This window comes from Micropterus salmoides, unplaced genomic scaffold, assembly GCF_014851395.1.
Source record: "Micropterus salmoides isolate LMB-PRFRI ecotype aquatic unplaced genomic scaffold, ASM1485139v1 Ms_hic_scaffold_8, whole genome shotgun sequence".
Classification (NCBI taxonomy): domain Eukaryota; kingdom Metazoa; phylum Chordata; class Actinopteri; order Centrarchiformes; family Centrarchidae; genus Micropterus; species Micropterus salmoides.
In genome coordinates this window covers 3,151,651-3,174,647 of record NW_024044570.1, presented here as the reverse complement: position 1 = coordinate 3,174,647, position 22,997 = coordinate 3,151,651, and the positions used below count along the sequence as shown (strand labels likewise).

Below are 22,997 nucleotides of genomic sequence, written 5' to 3'. Positions count from 1 at the left end.
CCAGAGGCTGCAGTTTCAGGACTGCAATCCTAGGACAGGAACTGCATTTGTAGGACCCTAGTTTTCCTTGACACTGCCAGCTAGCTAGCTAGCAAGCCTAGGGTGACCAGATGTCCCCGGAAATGTCCCCGTTTTTAACAGTGTGTTAATCATAGACTGTTGTTAGGTGTAAATAGACCTGAACTCAGATTTTACGTGTCCAGAAAGACTGGACAGCAGAGCACACAGCTGCGAAAAAAAATTAGCAGTTTATAGCGTAAACAGTTTGGACATTTACGTGATCAAAGGCAATAACAGAAGCCTGTTGTTGCAGATGGATTATGTGTTTGGTAGGCCTATGTCTAATAGCCTTGTTTACATTATTTAACTTGCTGTGTACCAACCAATCAAGACCTTTTTACCTGTTGAAATAGTCTGAAAAAGTCTGCAGCAAGGTACAGTTTGATAAAATGATTTGTGAAAATGAACCATGTAAATCTGTTCTGGTACAACCCCTAAATAAAATTCTCAACCTGAAAACTAGCATAATATGGCCACTTAAAATAACCTGTCATCCGTAACTCATTACATTTCCAAAGTAACCTCTCCAACACTGAGTATCAACGACTATTTTCTTTCCTTCCGGTGAGTTATTAAAGAAAACAGCACTTTTTCATCACCCCATCACCCCCAGCATCAGTAGGTGGTTCTGGTCCGTTTATTGAAGGCTACAACAGGAACATGTCATCAGGCGTTTCTTGAAAAATAGATTTACAAACAAATCGATGAGCTTTGGTTAAAGATCAGTCTGCAGACAATCATCTGGTGTTAGCGACAAAACAACGGAAAATACTGCTGCGTTCAAACGACAAAACATTTCACAGGAACCACCGGACGCTTTACACACATTCAGAGCTCGGCTGGATGAAGACGACACGTTATTGCATTCACAGGGAAGATCGAATGTACAGCTCCGGCCTGAGGGCCTCGAGCTGAGCTCAGGGGAGCGTCTGCAGCTCGAGTCTGCGAAGGGTTAATGAAGCAGAGTCCATCAGGCGGCAGTGTTTCCAACAGGAAGAGGGTTTACTGTGGCGGCCGACCTCGTGGAGCGAAGCAGGTGAACCCTGACGCAGAGATTCAGACTGAATTATTCTTTAAATCATTTTAAAGCTGATTAATACTCCAAATCAAAAACCAGGAGTCCGACAGCAAAACCACCAAAAATGTTTTAGGCTTTGCTGCTGCACGCGTCACATTTCCCACAAAACAGATGAACCCTGAATGTCTCGCAAGGACGCGAGGGTCCCTCACTACAGAAGAGATTTCCATCAGAAGTTTAATGCTTTTTGCTTATTTATCTCGGTTTTATTTGAACAAACAAGTTCACTTCACACAAAGTGCTGCGATAAGGTGAGATAACCGGCCCCAACTTCATTGTCTTCAGTTCATTTAGAGGTTTTACGTGTTTAGCTGACGCTTTCATCCAAAGTGCTCAGGGACGTGTCACAGTGGGAGTTGAACCCGGCTCTCTCACACCAAAGGCATGTGTCTTATCCACTGCACCATCACCACCCAACATTTAGCAGATGGATTCTGCACTTCTACACGTGTGTTTCACGTATGTCTCGGCTTTTTATCCCTCAGGAGAACCTTTACCTGTTCAGTCTCTCAGGTGAGAAGCTGTGAAATATAAACGTGTGTGTATAAAATGTGGCCTCCAGGGACCAAAGCTAATGTTTTCCTCAGATGGCAAATTCTAGAAGACTGAATGTTTTTGGACTGACTGATGGAAATCCTCACAACTGAGACGCTGAAACTGGGGAATTCTGGATATTTGTGCTTGAAACACGAGTTCAATTATCATCAAAACAGCTGCTGCTTTTTTTGTTGATCAACTATCTGATTAACCTACTGATCGTTCCGGCTGTGGCTTAACGTATAAAACATTTCTTTTTTAAAAACATCACTACAGCGAGAAGCAACGGGAAGTAATATCACATTAACACTGGTAGTTTAAGGCAGAAACACTTTTTACTTTTGAAATCTCCAGCAGATGTGATCCTCATGCTGTGACACTGCTGGAAGTTTGAAACGTGCGACGCAAAAACAAAAAGTTCTGTCCTGCTCCTGATTTATCAGAAAATATAAAATTAATATAAAACTATGCAACGTAAGATCGATACAAATAAATAAAACCGATGACGTGATGACACACATCATCTGTCTCTGTTTGGATCAGGAAACAAGACTTGAATCGTTTTTGGTTTTATGTTCGAAGCGTCTCTTCAGGACAGCAGGACGTGATGTTAAAGCTCCTCCTGGGTTTGACAAACCGACCGCCATCGCCACTTTTTCATAAAAATAACACAAAGATGTTAAAATAATTACCAACAAGGGGGTCGGCCGCCCAAATAAATCCTGCGTGGGAAACACGTGAACAAGAGGATTTTAATGCAGATTCAGGTCCAATACAAACTGCTTATGTTTGACTTTCTACATCAGTGCAAAGTGGCCTCCAACCCCGGAGGTCAGTCTCCACCCCCGGAGGTCTAAACAGGTAGAGCTGCACAATCATTAATCAGTATTTTGCTTTGTATTTTTGTTTTTTTACGCTCTGACTCTTCAAATCTCAGCTCAGTGGTTTGTGTTGTGTGTTTTGGTGAAGAAGTGATGTTTGGTTTCATCCTCGTGTTACTTTACACACTGAAGAGCGATGGAATCAGTTTGATGCATTAACGTAAAGTGGAGGAAAAGAGAATAGGCAGGATCAGAAAGAGTAAACTGCCTTCAGCTTGATGTCGTAATATACAAATACTTGAAGTACTACATGCAGTGATTTCAAATCAAACTGGCCGCAGCATATTAATGATGTCGACACAGCAGGACGCCAAATAGAAAGGTTAGAAAGTGGGAAGGACTTGATTCCTGTTGAGCGATAAGAAAAACTCTTGAATGGTTATTTAAGCAGTTCAATCGGTCCACCTTGTGGGCAGAGAGAGTAACTGCAGGTTCTATCGTTTGTCTCCTCTTCAGAGAGCGTCCACGTGTTATCACATATAAACCAGACAACACGCTCTCTGAGCAGCGGCGTTAAGGCGCCCTCATCTGGAACAAACGTTTAGAGGCGTTCGAATGCAACCTGAAATCTGAACACCGTTTCCCCCCATTAGTTTCAAGTGTGACATTTTTGTGTGGTTTCATAGAAACATAAAAAGGTGTTTCATCGACACAAGATCACAGTTTCTTCTGAGGTTTCACTGATACTTTACTTTTTAGTTTTACGACAAACTTCTGATCTTTTAAACTGACAAACATCACGTGTGTGTAATTCAGGTCACAATTCAAACAGGATCTAAACATTACTCGTCACTCGCCGGTGACTACTTGGGTGGAGGTACCATCCGCCAAGGAGCCACCCATCAACTCAGAGACCGCCACGTTTCACATTTCTGGAGGTGGACTCTGGCGTCTGAAAGGTGCGGGCGGCATTCAGACGCAGTTCGACCGCCTGATGAGCTTCTGTTGGAGCGTATCGGACGCTTTACGCCGCCTCAGTAATCGACAGATTCTACAGGTGAGTAACTACCCCCCCCTCAGGTCAGGAGACCAGAGCTAGACCTCCAAAATATATCTGTGTCAGTGTGGAGCTGAAACGTCTCTGTGTCGTAAAAACAAACAAACTGTAGGAATCTGTATTAATCATTTCTGATAAAAAAACAAAACGATTTATTGGATCTTTTAAAACTTCAAATATCTTCCAGTAACACTTAAAAAATCCAAATCACACATTAAATATCCTGATTGAGATCATGTGATCCTGATTGTGCAGCCCTCCTGCTAAACTGGTCTACGTCCCCGGGTGCTCTCCGGGACCCGTCCCCCCCGCCCCCCCCCGGCTCTGTGTGGAAGACCTACAGCCACGTCTCTACATCCAAAACGTGGCTTTGACCTCAGCGGGTGCACCGGGTCTCCTCTGTGGCCCGTCTGTCAGCGTGGTTCCCTCCTGAAGGTCCAGACCACGACAGACCAGCATGTCTCTACAGGGACGGTCTACATCCCCAGAGCGCGGCGGCCTACATGAGGGCGTTGAGGTGTCCGGAGTGTCCTACAGAGTTCAGCATCAAGGCTCTCTGGTCCAGCACCTCCCTCTCTCGGCCCAGCGTCGCTCTCTCCTGCTCCACCATGGCTCGGTCCCGCTCCACCGCCGCCCTCTCCCTCTCCAGCCACAGCCTCTCCGCCTGCACCGCCGCCCTCTCTCTCTCCACCGCCGCCCTCTCTCGCTCCACCATCTCCCTCTCCCGCTCCATCGCCGCCCTCTCCCGCTCCACCATCTCCCACTCCCGCTCCAGTCCTCCCAGCGGCCCGTCGCACGCCTCCGAGCTTCGCTGCTGGTTCTGCTCGGCGGTGGCGGCGGCGTCAAACGGCTCCTGTCCGTAGTCTGATGAGGAGGTGGGGGGCGGAGGGGCGGGGCGGGACTTGTGTTTCGGGGCGGGGTCAGGGTGCTGCTCGTCATCCTGAGTGACGGGGGTGAGAAGGGGGGCGCTGCTCGCCAGACGGCCCTCCATGGCCTCATTCATCAGGTGAAACCACGGCCAGGAGGAGGTGCCGTCCGCTACGCTCTCCATCCCAACAGGAGGGTACTTCAGATCCTGAAGGGGGGGAAACAGAAAACTCACTACAGCACCACATATAGATTCATCCGCCGCTGAAAGTAGTCCCCAAGAGATGCTCTACTTCCTCCTGTTTGTCTGACAGAAACTACAGCGAGCAGCATTTACTATAAATTAAATTATAAATTACTGAGTCTTTTAAACATGAAACTAATTAATCTATGAGGAGTTTTTTAAAATTTATGCAAAATCAACATTTTCCTGATGGTTTAGTTTTAATAAAAGGAACAAAATGATGCAGAAATTACAACATCAGGATGGTGATGGGCTAAAAATATGAATTCATGTTTTGTCAGGTAAGTCAACAAGATGACAAGCAAACAATTTTTAAAATGTTTGTTTTCTGAATGGAGTTTGGCTCGATCCGGGCTGTGCTAAGCTAACTTGTTTCAAGTCAGCAGCTGGAATCAACTGACTGAACTTTCTTAAAGTTTCTGAACTTACAGGTAGTTCAGCTTCCTCTCTTCCTTTTCTCCTGTTTTATCTGGTTTCTGTATAAATATGAAGTGGTATCTCAGAGCTCTGGGCGCCCGCTAACGGCTACAATAACGACAGTGGAGGTTGGAAACTCGGCGGCTCGCTGCTGCAGACAGGTTAAGAAGCTCAAGTGACTTTTTACTCCCCAAAATTAATATTTAAAGGTTAATTAACTCGGCCCCCGGCTCTCTCCTCCACAGACTGGATACTGGTTTACGGACTACCTTACCTTGTATCTCCTCTTCAGATTGTCCCACTTCTTTGCCATCTGGTAGGTTGAGACTTTCCCCTGCAGCCCGAGCTCCTTCAGGATGGCCCTGAGGGAGAGTCAGGATGCATGAGGGAACACTTAAGCTGTTGTTTGATGCTTACCGAGAAAAAGACAGGCTCTCTTACTTCCACGCAGCTTTGGCAGCGTTTCTCCTCCCGGTGAACAACGACTCGTTAGAAGCTCGCAGTTTAATCATCCTCCGGGTGTCCTGGTCTGACACTGCGGCAGGTAAAGAGACAGACGTGTATATACAGATGGTCAGAGACAATACGCAGCTTGATGTCAGCCCTTAATTAACAGACAGTTTTCAACATTGTGAACAAGAACGTTTGTAAATCAAGTAACTAAGAGCGACATAGCAGCTGCCAGCAAGCAGGAACCTCCGGGTCTGAAAGTGAAGCCGATGCTGAAGAGCCTGCAGCCAGCAGGGGTGTGATTGTATAGAAATCTGTGAGAAAATGTTTCTACTTGTCAGCTGATTTATTCCCTCAGTAAACACTTTCCTGATGAGTTTCTGGTCTCAGTCGCTAGTTTCAAGTCTTCTTCAACACAGCATGATGTTCATTTAGTAAATTATGGTCCCATTTAGAGGAACAGAGACCAGGAAGCAGGGGAGCAGTGTTTCCTCTATATGCATTCAGGAGCAGCGGTGCGCCGTGAAATGTGCAAATAAAATGCACCTCAGAAGGGAGGAGGTTTCTCATGCTGCCTATTTTTTATATTAATGTCTACAGATAAATGTCAGAAGCTGTGAAATGAAGACACAGAAGGCAATCATGAATTCTGAGGTCATATTAACAGGGTTTTAGGGGGTGATGCCCAAAACATGCTGTGCCCTCACTGTAAAATCACTGTGGAGCATCAGAACCAACCAAATTACTTTCTCCAGATCTGAAGGTTGTCGTTCCTCCAGCAGGCTGATCTTTGGCTGTTGTGTATTTATTATCTGCTTGAGCTTTTCCAACCATTTGTTCAGAGATAAGGTGAATATAACGGCCCAATGTGAAATTACATATTTTTCATTGGAAAACATAAAAACGTTCTTGGTGTAGGGTTAAGATGCCAAACTGGAGGCTTCAAAGACAACGGTCCACAAACCAACAGGTGACTTCACTTCTGTATGTATGATGTGTCCGGTGTCCAGGCTGTCAGTGCTGCACTTTACTTCTACTATCGTCCCAAAGTTCAAGGGTCTAATTTTATTTAATATTTTTAAAGAATGTCTTGTTTTGTCCAGAACCCACAGAGATTCAGTTGACTGAGATATAAAAGCAGAAATATTCTTCAGCTAAAGACGTAAAAACTAGAGGACATTTGGTGTTTTCTTAGAAAATAACTGACAATCAACTATAACAACTGTTTCTGAATCGATTGACTAATTTAATACCAAAACACACTAAATAAATGCCTATAAAATAAAACAATACGAAAAGCAAAATATAAATACCCACAAGTTTGAATGTAACACTATAAAAAATGCTAATAAAAGCTGAAACATTTATACTAATAAGCCCAGAAGGAGAAGAAGCTTTACTTTTATAGGACAGGTCTGAGGGCGTCGAACACTCCTCCCCACTGGCGTCGATGTAGGTAACGTTCCCATCAGCCTCGGCGGCGTCCCCCCCCACCATGCTCTCCAGCTCCGACACGCTGCTCCTCTCTGCCAGCAAACAGTCTCTGTCGGGAGGCGGCGACGAGCCGAAGACGCCGTCCTCCTCGCTGCTCCAGACGGGCGTCACTCTGGGAGCTTTTCCCAACAGCCGTCCCTCCAGAGCGTCGCTCATCAGCTGGAACCAGGGCCAGGAGGCCGGGTTAGTCTGGCCCTCCATCCCCCGAGGAGGAAACTTCAGGTCCTGTAAATACAGAGGGGCCCAGTTAGACGACACAGCGGCCATGAGGCTGAACAGCGGGCCCTCTGATTCTCTCTTCTGCGCTGCCCGACTGTTTTGCAGCACTGACTCAAACGTCTGTTGTGGGCGGGTTTTCAGAGGAGCATCCCCATTGGCCCTAAACACTGTGAACTTAACTGAATCTCTCACACACAAACATGCAGAGTACAAGCTAACATTACTTAGCGAGCAGATAACACGTTGCGCTAACATAAATAGTTAGGTAAAAGCTAACCAATACACAGCAAGGCTGAGCTTATCTTCTAATGTAAAGTTCCCGTGAAACGGAAACCGGAGCGCTATTTGCTTTCGGATTGTGTTTCCTGTTAAAACACAAAGCTACGGAGGGACTTGTCTCAAATACTGATTGACGTTTGCAGTAGCCAACAGCGCTGATAGTGCGTTACGCCCCCACAACGTCTTGGAGACTCTGTACAGACCAGTTCCTAACCATAACCAAGTACTTTTAGTACCTAAACCCAACCAAGTACTTTTAGCAAACTGCAGCCGATTAACATCGTCAACAAAACTTCCCACTGGGGTCACAGAATCTGATAGTGTGTGAGACATTTTGGTGTCACCGGGACCAAACACATCATCCGAGACCGACAGAGGCCAGTCTGACAAGAGGGAATACAGTACCGGACTGGAGTCAGCTAATAGGACCGCTAGCAGCCCGGCAATTAACCGAGCTAACTGGCTACAGATGCAGACATTTACATTTATTCATTTAGCTGACGCTTTTATCCAAAGCGACTTACAATTGCTCTACATGTCAGAGGTCGCACGCCTCTGGAGCAGCTAGGGGTTAAGAGTCTTGCTCAGGGTCACAGTGGGGGATTGAACCCGGGTCTCTCACATGTGTCTTATCCATTGCGCCATCACCACCCCACACAGATAAGACAGCTGCAGCCAGATAGTTAGCAGCATTTAACGGTTTAGCAAAAACTAAAGCGATCTGTCCATCCTGAAGCTCTGTAACGTTAAATCCCCTCTGTACTGTGTTCGGTCCTGTTCAGGCTGTGTTCACTGGGAGGCTGCTGACCGCGGTGTCATTACCCGCTCGCACCGGCTCCGGAACATTACCCGCCATCACTCCCTGCTGGGCCCCCCCGCCCCTGGCTACAGACTTTACAAACCCCCTCCATGGCTTGAGTAACATCAGAATTTTAACGTTAAACTCTAACACTCCCCCAGTGCTCCGAGCTCCCAGTCCAGGCAGAGCCGGCTAACTGAGCGAACTTACAGCAGCTAGTAGCTAAAGCTAAAGCTATCTGTTCATCGGCGAACGCCGTAAATCACAGATCGTTGAAGCAGAGCAGCCGGAGGACATCAGAGGGAGAACCAGAACATATTGTTCTCCATCAAATTTGATCCAGTTTCACCAAAATCAGTTGCTAAAGATGTGTTTTTGTTTTTGTAGAGTAATCAGTGATCGGCCCCCAGAAACACTACACTCAGGTGGCGTCATAAAAATGAGAAAGCTTTTCATTGGACGCTGAATTAATGGGGATGACGCCAAATGATTTTAACAAAATAAGACTTTCCTTCCTGTACAGGTAAGACTGAGGCTTAGTGCAGATCAAACTGTGGAAGGCTGTCACCTTGAATTTGGTCTTCAGGTTGTCCCACTTCTTGGCGACCTGGTCAGGTGTTATCTTCCCCGTCAGACCCATCTCCTTCACTATTCCCCTGCGGACAAACAAAAACTAATTAACAACATAAAACCAGGATTATTCAAGGATCTGGGCTTTAGTCACAGCTGGATGGAAACCAGCTGATGTTCACAGACTGAACTTCTTTAAAGACATTTTGTGATCCTTTACCTCCAGGCCGGCTTGGCGGTGTTCCTCCTCCCAGTAAACAGAGACTCGTTCGCAGCTCGTAACTCAATTAGTCTCCTGGTGTCTTCCTCTGTCACTGGAATGAAGGTGAAGTTCTGATTTTATACTTTGTCAACAGATGAACTAAAACATTCTCCAAAAACAGAACCGCTGTGGATGGTGCGACAGGAAACACCCTCTGATTTAGATGTCAGAGCTGCAACGACGAGTCAATTAATCGATTAGTTGTCAACTACTAAATTAATCGCCAACTATTTTAATAATAGATTAATCGCTTTGAGTCCTTTTTTACAAAATAACGTCCATATTCTTTGATTTCAGCTTCTCAAATGTGAATATCTTCTGGTATTTTGCAAAAAAATACTTTTTAGGACGTCACCTCGGGCTTTGGGGAATTCTAATCAACATTTTTCACAATTTTCTGGACCAAACAACTAATCAAATAATCAAGAAAATAGACCGATTAATAGACTATGACAATAATCGTTAGCTGCAGCCCTACTAAATGTTTTGACCTGTCAAACTTCTACAGTTTAATCTTTACTTAAAGGGTAACTTCGGTATTTTTCAACCTGATTTTCCACAGTTTTTAAAGGAGACCTAAACTAAAAGCCAAAGCTTCAAAAACTGAGGTTAACGCATTTATAAGACATCCCTGTGAGCAAAAACCTCCGATTTTCTCCTGTTTTGAACGCTCTGTTTTCAACTGCTTCTTCCACCAACGTTTACCTATTACCGAGCCAGAGGGAGCCGGTGTTCCATATATTTTACGTTACATTTACTCATTTAGCTGACGTTTTATCCAAAGCTACTTACAATTGCTCTATATTTCAGAGGTCGCACGCCCAGTGTGTCTTGCTCAGGGACAATCAGAAGACAGTGGGGTTTGGGTGTCTGACAGCATTATGGAAAGGATCCCTACAGATTGAGACCTTTGTTTTATGAATAAGATCCTTTTAGTTTAACCAGAATCAGTCGATATATATCGCTGTCATCAAAGTCCAGTGATCATTTTCATCACACTCCTGTAAAAGTGTCAGCAGACAGTAAAAATATCATAAAAATATCGTCTTTTATTCCACACATTCTTCTTCTGTCAAAACCAGGGACCTACATTACCCACAATGCAACTCGACTGTTTTGATACATGTTGTATTAACGTAACACCTACATTTGTATGTGAACTCGGCCATGCGGTGCAGATCTCCCAGAGCCGAGGACCCGTTCTTCTCTTCGTTATCAACCAGCAGGTCCATCTCCGACTCCGTCAGGAACTCGGCCATTCCCCCTCGGCTCCGGCGTGCTCGTTTCTTGGGCGTTGGCGACAGGGGCTCACAATCCTCGTCTTCGTCCTCCACGATGGGCGTGAGGATGGGCGCCGCCCCGGCGAATCGTCCCTCCATGGCGTCGTTCATTCGGTAAAACCAGGGCCAGGAGCTCGGGTTCGTCTCCACGCCGCGAGCAGGAAACTTCAACTCCTGGTGGAGACAGAAAACGCTACAGATCGTCCACAGAGGGACCTTATCCTCCTGTCAACACCGCCACCAGCACCAGCTCCTGTTACCCATGACTCACTGGGACATCTCTGTTTCTCTACGCCACCATTTCATTATGCATTTTAATTTGGAAAGGATTTAATAACAGAGTGATGGCAGGAACATTTGGCCTGTGAAGTAATGAGAAGAGTTAACCCACAAACATCCGGCCTCAGGAATCTTCAACCTCTCCAACTTGTGAGGTTTGTTTGTATTAGTGCTCCTAGTCGGATCCACCAGACTGTCTGAACTCGCTCCTTTCAACTTGCTGAGCGCCGTGTTCACGAGTCAGTAACCGTTCTAGAGATTTGATGATTAGTAGAGCTGCAACGAGTAGTCGATCAACAGAAAATTAATCGGCAACTACTTTGGTCATTTTTCAAGCAAAGATTCCAGATATTCCTAAATTATATTTAGTTTTCTTTTTGTGTTTCATTTAGTAATATTTTCTGTTTGTTTCAGAACACATATTTGGGACTCCTGCTGGAGACGTTTTATTTTGTAACTGTCATCGTTTGTGTCCAATAAAATGACATCACACATCTGCCTCCTTGCCTCACTGGATTTTACAAATGTGCCGAGTCAGAAACTTTATGTCCTGCAAGGTTTTTAAGTTGCCGCTACAGTTGGTCAGCTAAAATAATGACATGATGAAACCAGCTTAGGCTGGAGGAAATGACTGTTCTGCAGAGGTTTTCCAATTATTCAAACTGTAAAAATATAATCAGCTCCTTAACAGGGTTGAAACGATTACGATAAAAAGTCCTGCCTGTTATTATTAATGTACACATTTTAATTACTATGACAACCGTGTTTGGTTACCGCGCCATTATAAACTCAAGGCAAATCCTGTCCAGCATCAACCGAAGTTAGACAGTCTCCCAGAAGCAGGCGCAGTATGCAGAGTGGGTTTTTTAGCGCTGAGGGAAACTTGATTGAAGAAAAGACCTGAGTTAACTTCTAGCTTTGGTTTGTCTGTCTGACCTGCTAACAGCTTGTAAGCTGAAGCCCTCAGAGTTGCTGCTCTTGTAAAAACGCTGCACGTTGTTCTGCTGCTGTGTGCGTCGCTTGTCTGCAGACTGTTCGTCCGCTGCACACGAGAACACGTTACGCCGTTCAGTCAACCAACCAGCACATCTCGTTCATTTTAAATCTAGCAGCGATCAAATTAGTTGTAAAAGTGTCAGAACGGGAGAAACGCTGCAGACTGCAGTTTGACTTATTTGTTTCCGTCTAATTGTGCATGGGCTCATTGCATGACATATATAATACAACATATAAAATCTATATAATGCACACTTACATGGTTTTCATTTGGCTGTTATTTTAATGTTTACGCAAACAAAATTTTATTTGTAGTTTTAAAAATAAAACTTGATGAAATGGTTTCAGTGTGTGTTTCGGCACATTTTCACAACACCGTGATAACACTGATAACCGTCACACCTATAATCTTGACATGAAATTTTCATACTACTTACTTAGTAAGTAATAGTAGAAAATAGTTTAGCATGTTTGCCTTCCTCAAACTGCCATATTAATCTACCTGTGGTGCTGTCGTTGGATCTTTAAACAGCAGAGTGGTCAAGTACGATGAGGACACAAAGTTTATTTTTTTTAGATTTTATTTATATATTGTAGTTCATTTCATATTTAAACTCCAGATGAATTCAGATTAAGGCTAACAAGTGTTTCCTCTTGTGTTGAAAGGAGACTATCTGGACTTTGTTCCTGAGAGAAAGTTGGTAAATGTGACGTAAAGTTCTCTTAAATCATTCGTACGTGTCACTTCACCTCTTATGTGAGGCCCAGCGTCGCCTAAACAGAGACGTCACCACGAGTCATGGTCTGTCTGTGGAGTCGGAGGGGGTTGGACCTACCTTGTATCTCCTCTTCAGGTTGTCCCACTTCTTTGCTAACTGATCTGTGGTCAGCTTCCCCTGAAGGCCCAGCTCATAAAGAATGGCTCTGCAAGAAATTACTCAGATTGAATCCCTGACTGAAGACCCTGTTTACAATCAGTAGAGTTTTTCACCAGAACTCTTTGTGCATGTTCAGTTTCCTTCCTTTATAACAGTGATTTACAAAGTGTTTTCCGCCCCTGGGGGTGCGTGACAGGAAAAATGTAATGGTGGTGTGCTAGTGTAATAACAATTATTTTTTTGTGGAATTTTTCATGATATAAAAACCTGAATTGAAAACTTTCCTTTGTAAATTTAATTTAAAAGAGGTGGTATTCCGCTAATTTTCAGGTTCATCATCTTATTTAGAGTTTGTACCAGAGCAGGTTTACATGGTTTAATATTTTTGTCCTACTGCACATTGCTGCAGCTCCTCTTTTCAGCCTGTGTTGAAGGCTTCGTTTTAGCTATGGAGTGATACATCTTGTTTCTAAATGATCTTTGTTGGGAGTTGCACATGCTCAGTTCCTAGTTAAGGACTACTAGCCAATCAGAAGCAGAGAAGGGCGGGTCGGCGAGAAGCCGGTAAACGGCTCGGGTTCAGCCGTACTGGACTGGAGCGAGAGTTTCAGAGCGGTGAGTTATTAATCTGTATCCATAAAGTTTTAACTGAGCTCTGTCTCTACATCACAGGAACAACTTTCTGTCCACTGACTGCCTGGAGGGTAGCTAGTGTTTGGAAGGGAGAGGAGAGCTGTGTGCTGCAGCTCGCTGTTTCTGAGGGCGTGTCGGAGTAGCCGCTTGGCGAGCGTTATATGAGGCATGTTTAGCTTTCATCCCTGTGACGTCACAGGGATGAAAGGGAAGCGGCTGGACTACAATCGAGCTGTTTTCAGTTCAGAGTTTTCTGTGGGAGATGGGAACTCACTTTGGGCTGGACTTTGGGCTTTTTCACTTTGCAAACCTGTTACATGCACAAAAAGGAGTATAACTCAATAAAGGAGAGGGGAAAAGGCAAAAAGCAGAATACCACCTCTTTAAAATTAAATTTTTAACAGTTAGCTCACAGGGAAAGGCTACTCACACACTTCTCTCTCAGGCTGAGCCCCCCCGCGTTGTATGAACAAATCCTCTGATCCTCTTTTGTCCATGTTAAAAACAGAGGGGGGATGTTTTGAAACGTTTTTTTTTGTCTGAGATAAGGCTTTACTGCAACTGTTGCTTTTTAAAGTAGTAAATGTGTTACGTTATATCGCGATGCAGAGTTGCTGTGAAAAGAAAACAGATGCATGCTTTGTTGAAGCGTAGTGAGGGGGTAAGGGGAGAGCGACTGATTCAAAAGGCGTCACTGAGTCACACTTAGTTTAAGCAAACCTAGAGAGAGAAGGGGTTTGGGGGTGCAGCAAACCGGTCACGATGTTGAAGGGGCTGCGTTGCCTAAAAAGTTTGGGAACCGCTGCTTTAAAACATTTGCAGGATGCAGGAAATTCACTGTTTGATGCTCAAAATGCTCATATAATACAGTAATGAAGATTTCTTAAAAATAGTGTTACAATCTCGTCTCTAAACCCAACCCTGTGTCTCATCACGAGCCGCCTGAAACTCACCTCCAAGCCGGTTTGGCCGAATGTTTCCTGCCGGTGAAGAGAGCTTCGTTCGCAGCTCGAAGTTTGATCATTCTTTCAGTTTCTGGTTCGGTCACTGTGAGCGAGAAGAACAGTTTTCACTAATGTGCTGAAACAGTTTCAATGCGTACTTTTATCTTGTACCTATTTTATGTTATATTTTATCTTTATACCCATTTCTCCATTTAATGATTTGCTCTTTGATACAGAAAAGGACGGCTCTCTAATTTCATTGTACTTGTGCCACGACAATAAACACATTCTCATTGTGAATTAAGCAGCTTGGAAGAGGAAGAATGTTTCAAGAGCAGGAGTCCAAAATCCACAACGTGCACACACGTCGTGCACAGTATTTTACTATAATCAACTGTTCACCAAGAACCACGAAGATGCACAATTCAATAAGACTTCACAGGAAAAATAAAGATCCCTTCAAGTGTTAAACTCTGTGTCTTACTCACAGCCCTCTTTGTACTGAGAGAAAAACTTTAAGGCTGCTGAAATACGGCAGACTTAAGAGTTCATTACATCACAAGTTCGCCCTAAAACCTGACCGGTACAGCGCTGGTTTATGAAACCGTCTGGACTGAACCGTGTGCGTTCTTAAAATGAAAATATTAAAGATCGTTTCATTCTGTCATCGTGTCGGTTAAGATTTGAGAATCCTCCAGTGAGCATCATAACAATGATAACTGAAGCTGTTCCCATCATTACACAAACCACCACAATAACACTGCAGCTGATACGTAGCAGGAAGTAAATTACACAATAATTCTTAATTTGAAAATGATTACAGCTTCATCATCAGCTCTGTGAGATCCCTGCAGGTCAACTCTGATCTGATATATAACGATTATTTTCATTATCAATTAATCCGTCCTTTATTTTCTCTATTAATCGATTGTTTGGTCCAGAAAATTGTAAAAAATGTCAACCAGTGTTTCCCAAAATCTCAAGCTGACGTCCTCACATGTCTTATTTTGTCCCAAGACATTCAGTTTACTGTCACAGAGGAGGAAAGAAACCAGAAAATATTCATATATTTGAGAAGCTAGAATCAGAGAACAAAGATGTTTTTTCTTTAAAAAAAAGGACTCAATTCAATCAATTATCAAAATAGTTGGCAACTAATCGATTAATCGATCTCTGATCGTCTGTATTTAACCATCTAAACTCTCAGCCAGGTGCGTCCGCCTACTTTTATAGGAGCACTCGCTCATCCTCCTCCAGCCCATCGGGACTCCCTCAGCAGGAGGCGCCTCCGTGTGAGCCATCCCATCATCCTCTGCGGTTTCTGCTGCCACCGTGTCCTCCATCTCCGTCTTGATGAGGAACTCCAGGATGTCGGTGTTCTCCTGGCTCTGGTTGTGCTGGCTGGTCCCCCGGTGACCGGCACCGGCGGCGGTCTCCGGGCTCAGCACCAGGTTGCTGTTGTAGAGGCGACCCTGCATGGCTTCGTCCATGATGTGGAACCAGGGCCACGACTCTACGACCCCCCCGATGTTGTCCTGGCCCTGGTAGGGCTGCTTCAGGTCCTGGAGACGACAACAAGATCCATCGAATGAGGCTAATTCAGGCTAACGTACCGGTAACAGGCTAAAACCAGCTGATCTGTTACACTGAGTCACAGGGCGCTTTTATTTTGAAATAAACATGAGCAAAGATTTTAAAAAGTGATCAGCTCTCATATGATCGGCTAATTGCCAATCACACGATTACAGTTAAACTATAGAACAATTAGAATTTTGGAATATGTGTATATTTTCTGAAGAAGCTGCGTGTGATGGCTAAAATAACATGAACAGCTGTAACGTCCCGGCTAACAGACGCCACGTATCAACGCAATCTGATTGTCTGCGTGAAGGGAAGATTTCCTGCCGGGCTGGTGGATCATACTGACTTTTGTTTTATCTATGTGCCTAATGAACCGGCTCATTTCATCTACACGGTGGCAGATCAGACGCCTCTCTGTCCCGCTGCTGCTTCAGATCAACACATGTTTCCTGACTAACTCAAAGCCTCCCTGCGTCATATTTATACCTTGTATTTTGTCCGCAGGTTGTCCCACTTCTTGGCGATCTGGTCTGCGGTCAGCTTCCCTTCGAGGCCGAGGCCCTTCAAGATGGTGCTGAGGAACACAGGACGGTCAGCTTGGAGGAGCGCTCACTATCGGACACAATTTAAAAAAGCAAAAGCCTGCTTCATACCTCCACGCTATCTTGGCAGAGTTTCTTTTCCCGGTGAACAGAGCCTCGTTGGACGCCCTGAACTCGATCAGCCTCTTCACGTCCTCCTCAGTCACTGCAGATGGAAGAGGGACAAAGGTTGGGACGTTACGAGAACAGATACTGGTACCAAGTCAATACTAAAAATCTGAAAACATGTCGGTTCTCGTTTTGTTCGGAGGTTCAACACGTGGAAGATGGCGACAAGTGCAGCTGCAGCCTCGACCGATAGAAAAGAGTTTAGAAACCAGGTGACGTTAGTTTCAACAGCTCCGAGTCCAAGCCTGGATTTCTCCCAGTTCTGTTCGGAGAGCTGATTCAGGCAGACGTTTGATCACCTGAAAATCACCAAAGATGACGATGAACATCTGTCCAACGCTCCTGTTACTGCAGGAGGAGTTAGGGACCGTCTGAAAAAGGTCAATACGATCCATTTCAATCATCAATAACTGTTTAGTTTTTCAATATTAAACTCTCAGACTGCAGGTAGGTAGAAACCACCATTTAACATTTCACACCTGAGGAACTGTAAAGAAAAGTTAAGAAAAATAAGTAACTCACTTAATAATTAAATTTGCACAGTGCAACGTTTTAATTTCATTATCTTGCTCGTTCTTCAGTCCCTCCAGGATTTCACGATGTCGCACTCACAACTTTTAACACAAATTCAACAAATCCCTGTGAATTCAGCACGACGACTTTTCTGCATATCTGACATCTCATCTCCGTTTCCTGCAAAACGTCGTCACACGTCAGCAAACTCACTTCCTTGTTTAGAAGATGCAGCAGACATGTGTGATACCAACAGGGACGTAATGGGACTGAAATTCAGCCTGGGACTTTTGAGACATAGAGGCCTTTTATGCGAGCGCCATGTGGGGGCACGGAGAAAGATTTTTGCAGTTATTTTAATAAATAGTGTTGCGCTTGTATACAGTCCATTTCATTATGCTGAAGACCTTCAAGAAACTTTTTGTTTGTATACGCAGGGCACCACTGCACTCAACAAGACCAGGTCAGGCAAGCCTGAGTCTGAATGCTAAAATAGTTAAATATACTCAGGAACTACAATACAGTCTCGTAAAATACAGCAGTGTGTATGTGTGTGCATAAAAATCAAATCCCCCAGCTTCAGCTCTGAGGTTGCCTCTCCCCGGCTCAGCTCCCCTGTACTGGACCCCGACTCTGCTTTTACTGATTGTACAGCTACATACACTGCTCAAAAAAATAAAGGGAACACTTAAACAACATAATGTAACTCCAAGTCAATCACACTTCTGTGAAATCAAACTGTCCACTTAGGAAGCAACACTGATTGACAATCAGTTTCACATGCTGTTGTGCAAATGGAATAGACAACAGGTGGAAATTATAGGCAATTAGCAAGACCCCCCCCAATAAAGGAGTGGTTCTGCTGGTGGTGACCACAGACCACTTCTCAGTTCCTATGCTTCCTGGCTGATGTTTTGGTCACTTTTGAATGCTGGCGGCGCTTTCAGTCTAGTGGTAGCATGACACGGAGACTACAACCCACACAAGTGGCTCAGGTAGTGCAGCTCATCCAGGATGGCACATCAATGCGAGCTGTGGCAAGAAGGTTTGCTGTGTCTGCCAGCGTAGTGTCCAGAGCACGGAGGCGCTACCAGGAGACAGGCCAGTACATCAGGAGACGTGGAGGAGGCCGTAGGAGGGCAACAACCCAGCAGCAGGACCGCTACCCCTGCCTTTGTGCAAGGAGGAGCAGGAGGAGCACTGCCAGAGCCCTGCAAAATGACCTCCAGCAGGCCACAAATGTGCATGTGTCTGCTCAAACGGTCAGAAACAGACTCTATGAGGGTGGTACGAGGGCCCGACGTCCACAGGTGGGGGTTGTGCTTACAGCCCAACACCTTGCAGGACGTTTGGCATTTGCCAGAGAACACCAAGATTGGCAAATTCGCCACTGGCGCCCTGTGCTCTTCACAGATGAAAGCAGGTTCACACTGAGCACATGTGACAGACGTGACGGAGTCTGGAGACGCCGTGGAGAACGTTCTGCTGCCTGCAACATCCTCCAGCATGACCGGTTTGGCGGTGGGTCAGTAATGGTGTGGGGTGGCATTTCTTTGGGGGGCCGCACAGCCCAACTGAGCACATCTGGGACATCATGTCTCGCTCCAGCCACCAACGCCACGTTGCACCACAGACTGTCCGGGAGTTGGCGGATGCTTTAGTCCAGGTCTGGGAGGAGATCCCTCAGGCGACCATCCGCCACCTCATCAGGAGCCCAGGCGTTGTAGGGAGGTCATACAGGCACGTGGAGGCCACACACACTACTGAGCCTCATTTTGACTTGTTTTAAGGACATTACATCAAAGTTGGATCGGCCTGTAGTGTTTTCCACTTAGATTTAGAGTGTGACTCCAAATCCAGACCTCCATGGGTTGATAAATTTGATTTCCATTGATAATTTTTGTGTGATTTTGTTGTCAGCACATTCAACTATGTAAAGAAAGGAGTATTTAATGAGATTATTTCATTCATTCAGATCTAGGATGTGTTATTTTAGTGTTCCCTTTTTGAGCAGTGTATGAATGAGAAGAACATCAGTTCTAATCAGCTCCTCCTGTTCCTCTTCTTCTTCCTTCAACTGTTGTTTATAATATATATAAAATGGCCCATATGCCTACAGATAAATGCATAAATAATCTCAGGTTAGTGCCTGTGCTGGGTCCTGTCTCATCTGTGCCTGCCAGAGCACCTTTCCACTTTCTACCTGGGAAGAAGATTTTTGTTTACTAAAATCTTATTTTTTCGGCCTTTCTTTTTCCTCCATCTTTCTTTTCGACATTTACCTTCTCTGTTGTGCTTGTCACACAGCCGTGGGCTGAGTTTAGCCCGGACAAAACGTATTGAGATTGAACTCGTCCCAGATGGAAAGTAAACTCCTCTGATCGGCGAGCCAATCAGAATGCAGCAAAAACGAGGATCGGTCCAAGTTGGGAAGGGCCGTCCGTATCCCCCTCAACATTGAAAGTATTAGTTTGGCACTGTCTGATAGACACAGAGGTTGCAGATCTGAAGTTGAACACAAGAGACTGAAAAATAAAAAACAGTTCGGCCTGGTATGGACCGGCTGTTCGGGATTGTTCCCGTATGGCCAATCTGCCCCTGAATACCAACGTCTCACAATTACCTACAAGAATAACAGCAAAGGACCGTGAAGACCAGGATCCAGATCTTCTTTACCAAAGCTGGGGAAGCTGTTCTGCAGAACGTGCAGTATTGTGGTGCAACATAAAGGAAATTGTCTCCTGACAAACACTTTGAGAGAGAACGTCAGAAACACATGAAGGACGTCAGACGAGACGTTGAGACACAGGCTGCTGCGTCCCGCTCAGCTGCAAGAAAGAATCAAGGTCAGCTGGTTTAAACATGCAGGTTCAGGGGTAATTCTAAAGTTATTCTAAAGTTAAAAATATCTACCTTTGCATGTTTACTTATTACCACAATTTCATCACTATTTTTTAGAAAACCTGCCGCACTGAAAAGGCCCCTGAAGTCCTGCAAGGAGTGATTATTAGAGCTGCAACGATTAGTCAATTAATCAGTTCATGCAATTTTTTTTAAAGCAAGACTGTTAAACATTTGCTGGTTTCATCTTGTACGAAGAACGCATGTGAGGAACTGCCGCTGTTTTTTGTCAGTTATGACTGTAAACAAAGAGTTTTTGGGTTTTGAACTGTTGGCTGGACAAGAGAATAAATTTGAAGACGTCACTTTGTGCTCTGGAAAATTATGAAGAGCATTTTTCACAATTTCTTGATGAATTATAGACTGAACGATTCATCGATAAAGAATATGATCGTAAGTCGCAGCCCCATTGATTATGTACGGCCTTTACAACCACTGACAACACAGTTATGAATATTATACTGACCTTCTGTCTATAGACAGAATATAAATATTACAGACTGGACCTTTAAAGGAGTGTGTGCTGAAGTACAGGGGACTTAGTTGTTGACCCTGGGATCGAGAATCGTGTAGTTCCACTGGTCTCGGTGTCCACTACTAAACTTGTGGTTTCTGACTGTCCCTAGGGTCAAAGGTCAACAGGTGAGAAGCTCACGAGTTTACAAAACAAACAACGTGGTTACTCACTCTTGTAGGTGTTTTCCGGGAACTGCGGCAGGGCATTCAGGGCTGACTCCATCCTGATCACGGGAGAGGAGAGTCTGTGCTCCTGTGGTAGCGAGGGAGGAAGGAGGGAGGAAAGGAAGCAAGGAGGCGTGCTGGTGTTCAGGCCTGATGCTAACTACATCCGCTAGCGCATCCTGCACGTTTACCCGGCGTCGTTGCTCCTACAGCCGCGCGTCTCCGTCCATCGTTGTGGGGAACGTCCCGGGGGAGATTTAACGTGACTTTAACCGGGCCGCGGTTAGCTGCCTCCTCCGAGGCTAACTCCCAGCGAACCGTTAACAGAAGCAGGCTGCTAGCTAGTAGCGAGCTAGCGCGGCAGCTAACCTAAACAACAAACCGACACACAGCCGGGCTTCCCGCCAAACAGCGTCTCCGGTTTCCGTTAGCTCGGGCTGATTCTGACGTCCGGTGGGTAACGTTATTTTGTGTCATCGTCCCGGGAGTGGATAATAACCGTAAATGAAACCGTTACCGGAGCTAGCCTGCATCCCGTTTCCTCGGAGAGGAGAGTGCGTTCGATAACTCCACCCCGGCCTTCACTCCGTCACGTGACGTGCAGCTCGGGAGGGCGGGGTTGGGCAGAAACAGTAAATATTATTTATTTAATAATATTATATATTTAATAATATTATTTTAGAGACTTTTCATTTTTAATACAGTAATATAGTTTAATTTAATTATTAAATATGTAAATAGTGAATCAGAATTACTTTTAAAATGCAGTACTTTGATTTTCCTATCATTTCTTACATAAAAATTTAAATTTTTTGCTTAAACGTGGTGCAATGTACAGATATTTACACTAAAACTTGATCTACTCATTCTATTTTTATTTATGCATGCTTATATTTGGTTGCTTTGGATAAAAGTGTCTGCCGAATGAGTAAATGTAAATAGAAATGTAAGTAGCCTACTGTTAAATTAATTTCAATGAACTTTATTTATCCGTTAGGAACTTCATTTGTGCGGAGCATCAGTGCTTGTACTGTTCACATTCCAGAAACACATGGCACAATATACCACACACACGTCACATAGGTCCGTGTGAGTAAAGTAAAGCTCCTAAAGCAAAATAAATACATGATAAATAGGCAATAAACATTAAAAAGATTGTGTTTCTACTCCTGACTGTGAGGGATCTGTATCTGCTGCCTGAGGGCTGTAGTGGCTATCTGTGTTCCTTTCAGTTTGGTCCTTCTGTAAATACTTAGAAGTGCTTCCAGCACCAATTATTGTTGCTGTAAAGTATCAGCATCAACAAATCAAATTTAAATGAAGTTAAATCAAGTTTTGTTTGTCACAAACACAATCATACACAATACAACGTGCAGTGAAATGTGTTTGTGCCCAGCTCCAGGAAGCAACTAACAAACAATAAAAATAATAAAGAATATAGAATATTATAGAATAAAATGAAACAAAAAGAAGTGATGGACAATATATCTGTAAGTTTCAGAGACATGAAACGGTGAAACAGTATACCCATGGATGAGTTTCAGAGAAATTAAACAATATATCTGGTAAATATTTAATAATAACTGACGAAGGTTAGCGGTGGATATGTGTCTATATATATGTATTTAAATAACTGTATTTTAATACACATTTAATTACCTGTTCATTTCTGTGTGTGCAGCATGAAGGGACTCCAGATGTTACCCAGCACAGCAGGGGGGCTGCCCACCTGCACCTGATCATTCTTTCTTTTGACTGCTGTCAATAAGCTAAGTCTAATTTCTAAAAAGCTGTTAGGTCCACAGTTATAAATGTTTGAGTGCTTTATTGATGCTTGTATGTTGTTCCTCAAATTTAAGTCACTTTGGATAAAAGCACCTGCCAACACTGCAAAAACTAAAATCTTAGTAAGATTAATTATCTTAATTGAAGGCTAAATACATTTGTTTTTGATATTTCTTCTTACCAGGCGGCTTTTATGTTAGAGAATTTCACTTGTTTCAGCCTTTTTTGGCCTTAAGTAGCAAGTGAAATATTCTTGTTCTGTTGGCAGATAATTTTGCTTATTTTAAGTAATATTGCCCCAATTTTAATGTTTTTTTCCCCTTGTTTTTGAGAGCTCACTTTTTGTAGTGAAATGAGTGAATGGCTCAACAGTAAGTGACGAAAGCGGAAAACCACACAGTCTGAAAATAATACTAGATATTTTAAGTAAATTAAGCAAAATATACAACTGTAGGTGTCCATCGGATCAGTATGTATGCAGTGTCTGTGTAAAACACAGAAAAAAACAGAACAGAATCAGTCGGCAAGCCAGGAGGAGAGAGAGAAACATTATCCAGCAGGATCTTTATAGCCACCTGTTCCCTGCCTGCTCATGTTACAAAACGTAGCAAAAAGTTTTTTTCAATGGAAACGGTGGTGCCTTTCTAACAAGGTTGTGTTTA

At 44.1% G+C, this 22,997-nt stretch overlaps 1 protein-coding gene across 1 annotated transcript; it reads right to left on the bottom strand.

Annotated features, from left to right (window-relative positions):
• Positions 1-648: 648 nt before the first annotated feature.
• LOC119894365 lies at positions 649-21,158 on the bottom strand. Its single transcript, XM_038707070.1, has 13 exons — positions 20,557-21,158; positions 16,399-16,492; positions 16,232-16,319; positions 15,390-15,726; positions 14,174-14,267; positions 12,546-12,633; positions 10,302-10,608; positions 9,113-9,206; positions 8,891-8,978; positions 6,932-7,250; positions 5,523-5,616; positions 5,356-5,443; positions 649-4,628 (listed from the first exon to the last, which is right to left on the bottom strand). Exons 1-13 carry the CDS (start codon positions 20,606-20,608, stop codon positions 4,053-4,055), a joined length of 2,319 nt encoding a protein of 772 aa, XP_038562998.1. The 5' UTR covers positions 20,609-21,158; the 3' UTR covers positions 649-4,052.
• Positions 21,159-22,997: the final 1,839 nt, after the last annotated feature.

Excerpts from the sequence above, each read along its gene's own strand:
- LOC119894365 (XM_038707070.1), bottom strand. The coding sequence starts at position 20,608 with ATGGAGTCAGCCCTGAATGCCCTGCCGCAGTTCCCGGAAAACACCTAC. Across the intron at positions 16,493-20,556 it reads CCCGGAAAACACCTACAAGA|TGACTGAGGAGGACGTGAAG; the intron begins GTGAGTAACCAC and ends TTCCATCTGCAG. Across the intron at positions 16,320-16,398 it reads TCTGCCAAGATAGCGTGGAG|CACCATCTTGAAGGGCCTCG; the intron begins GTATGAAGCAGG and ends TGTGTTCCTCAG.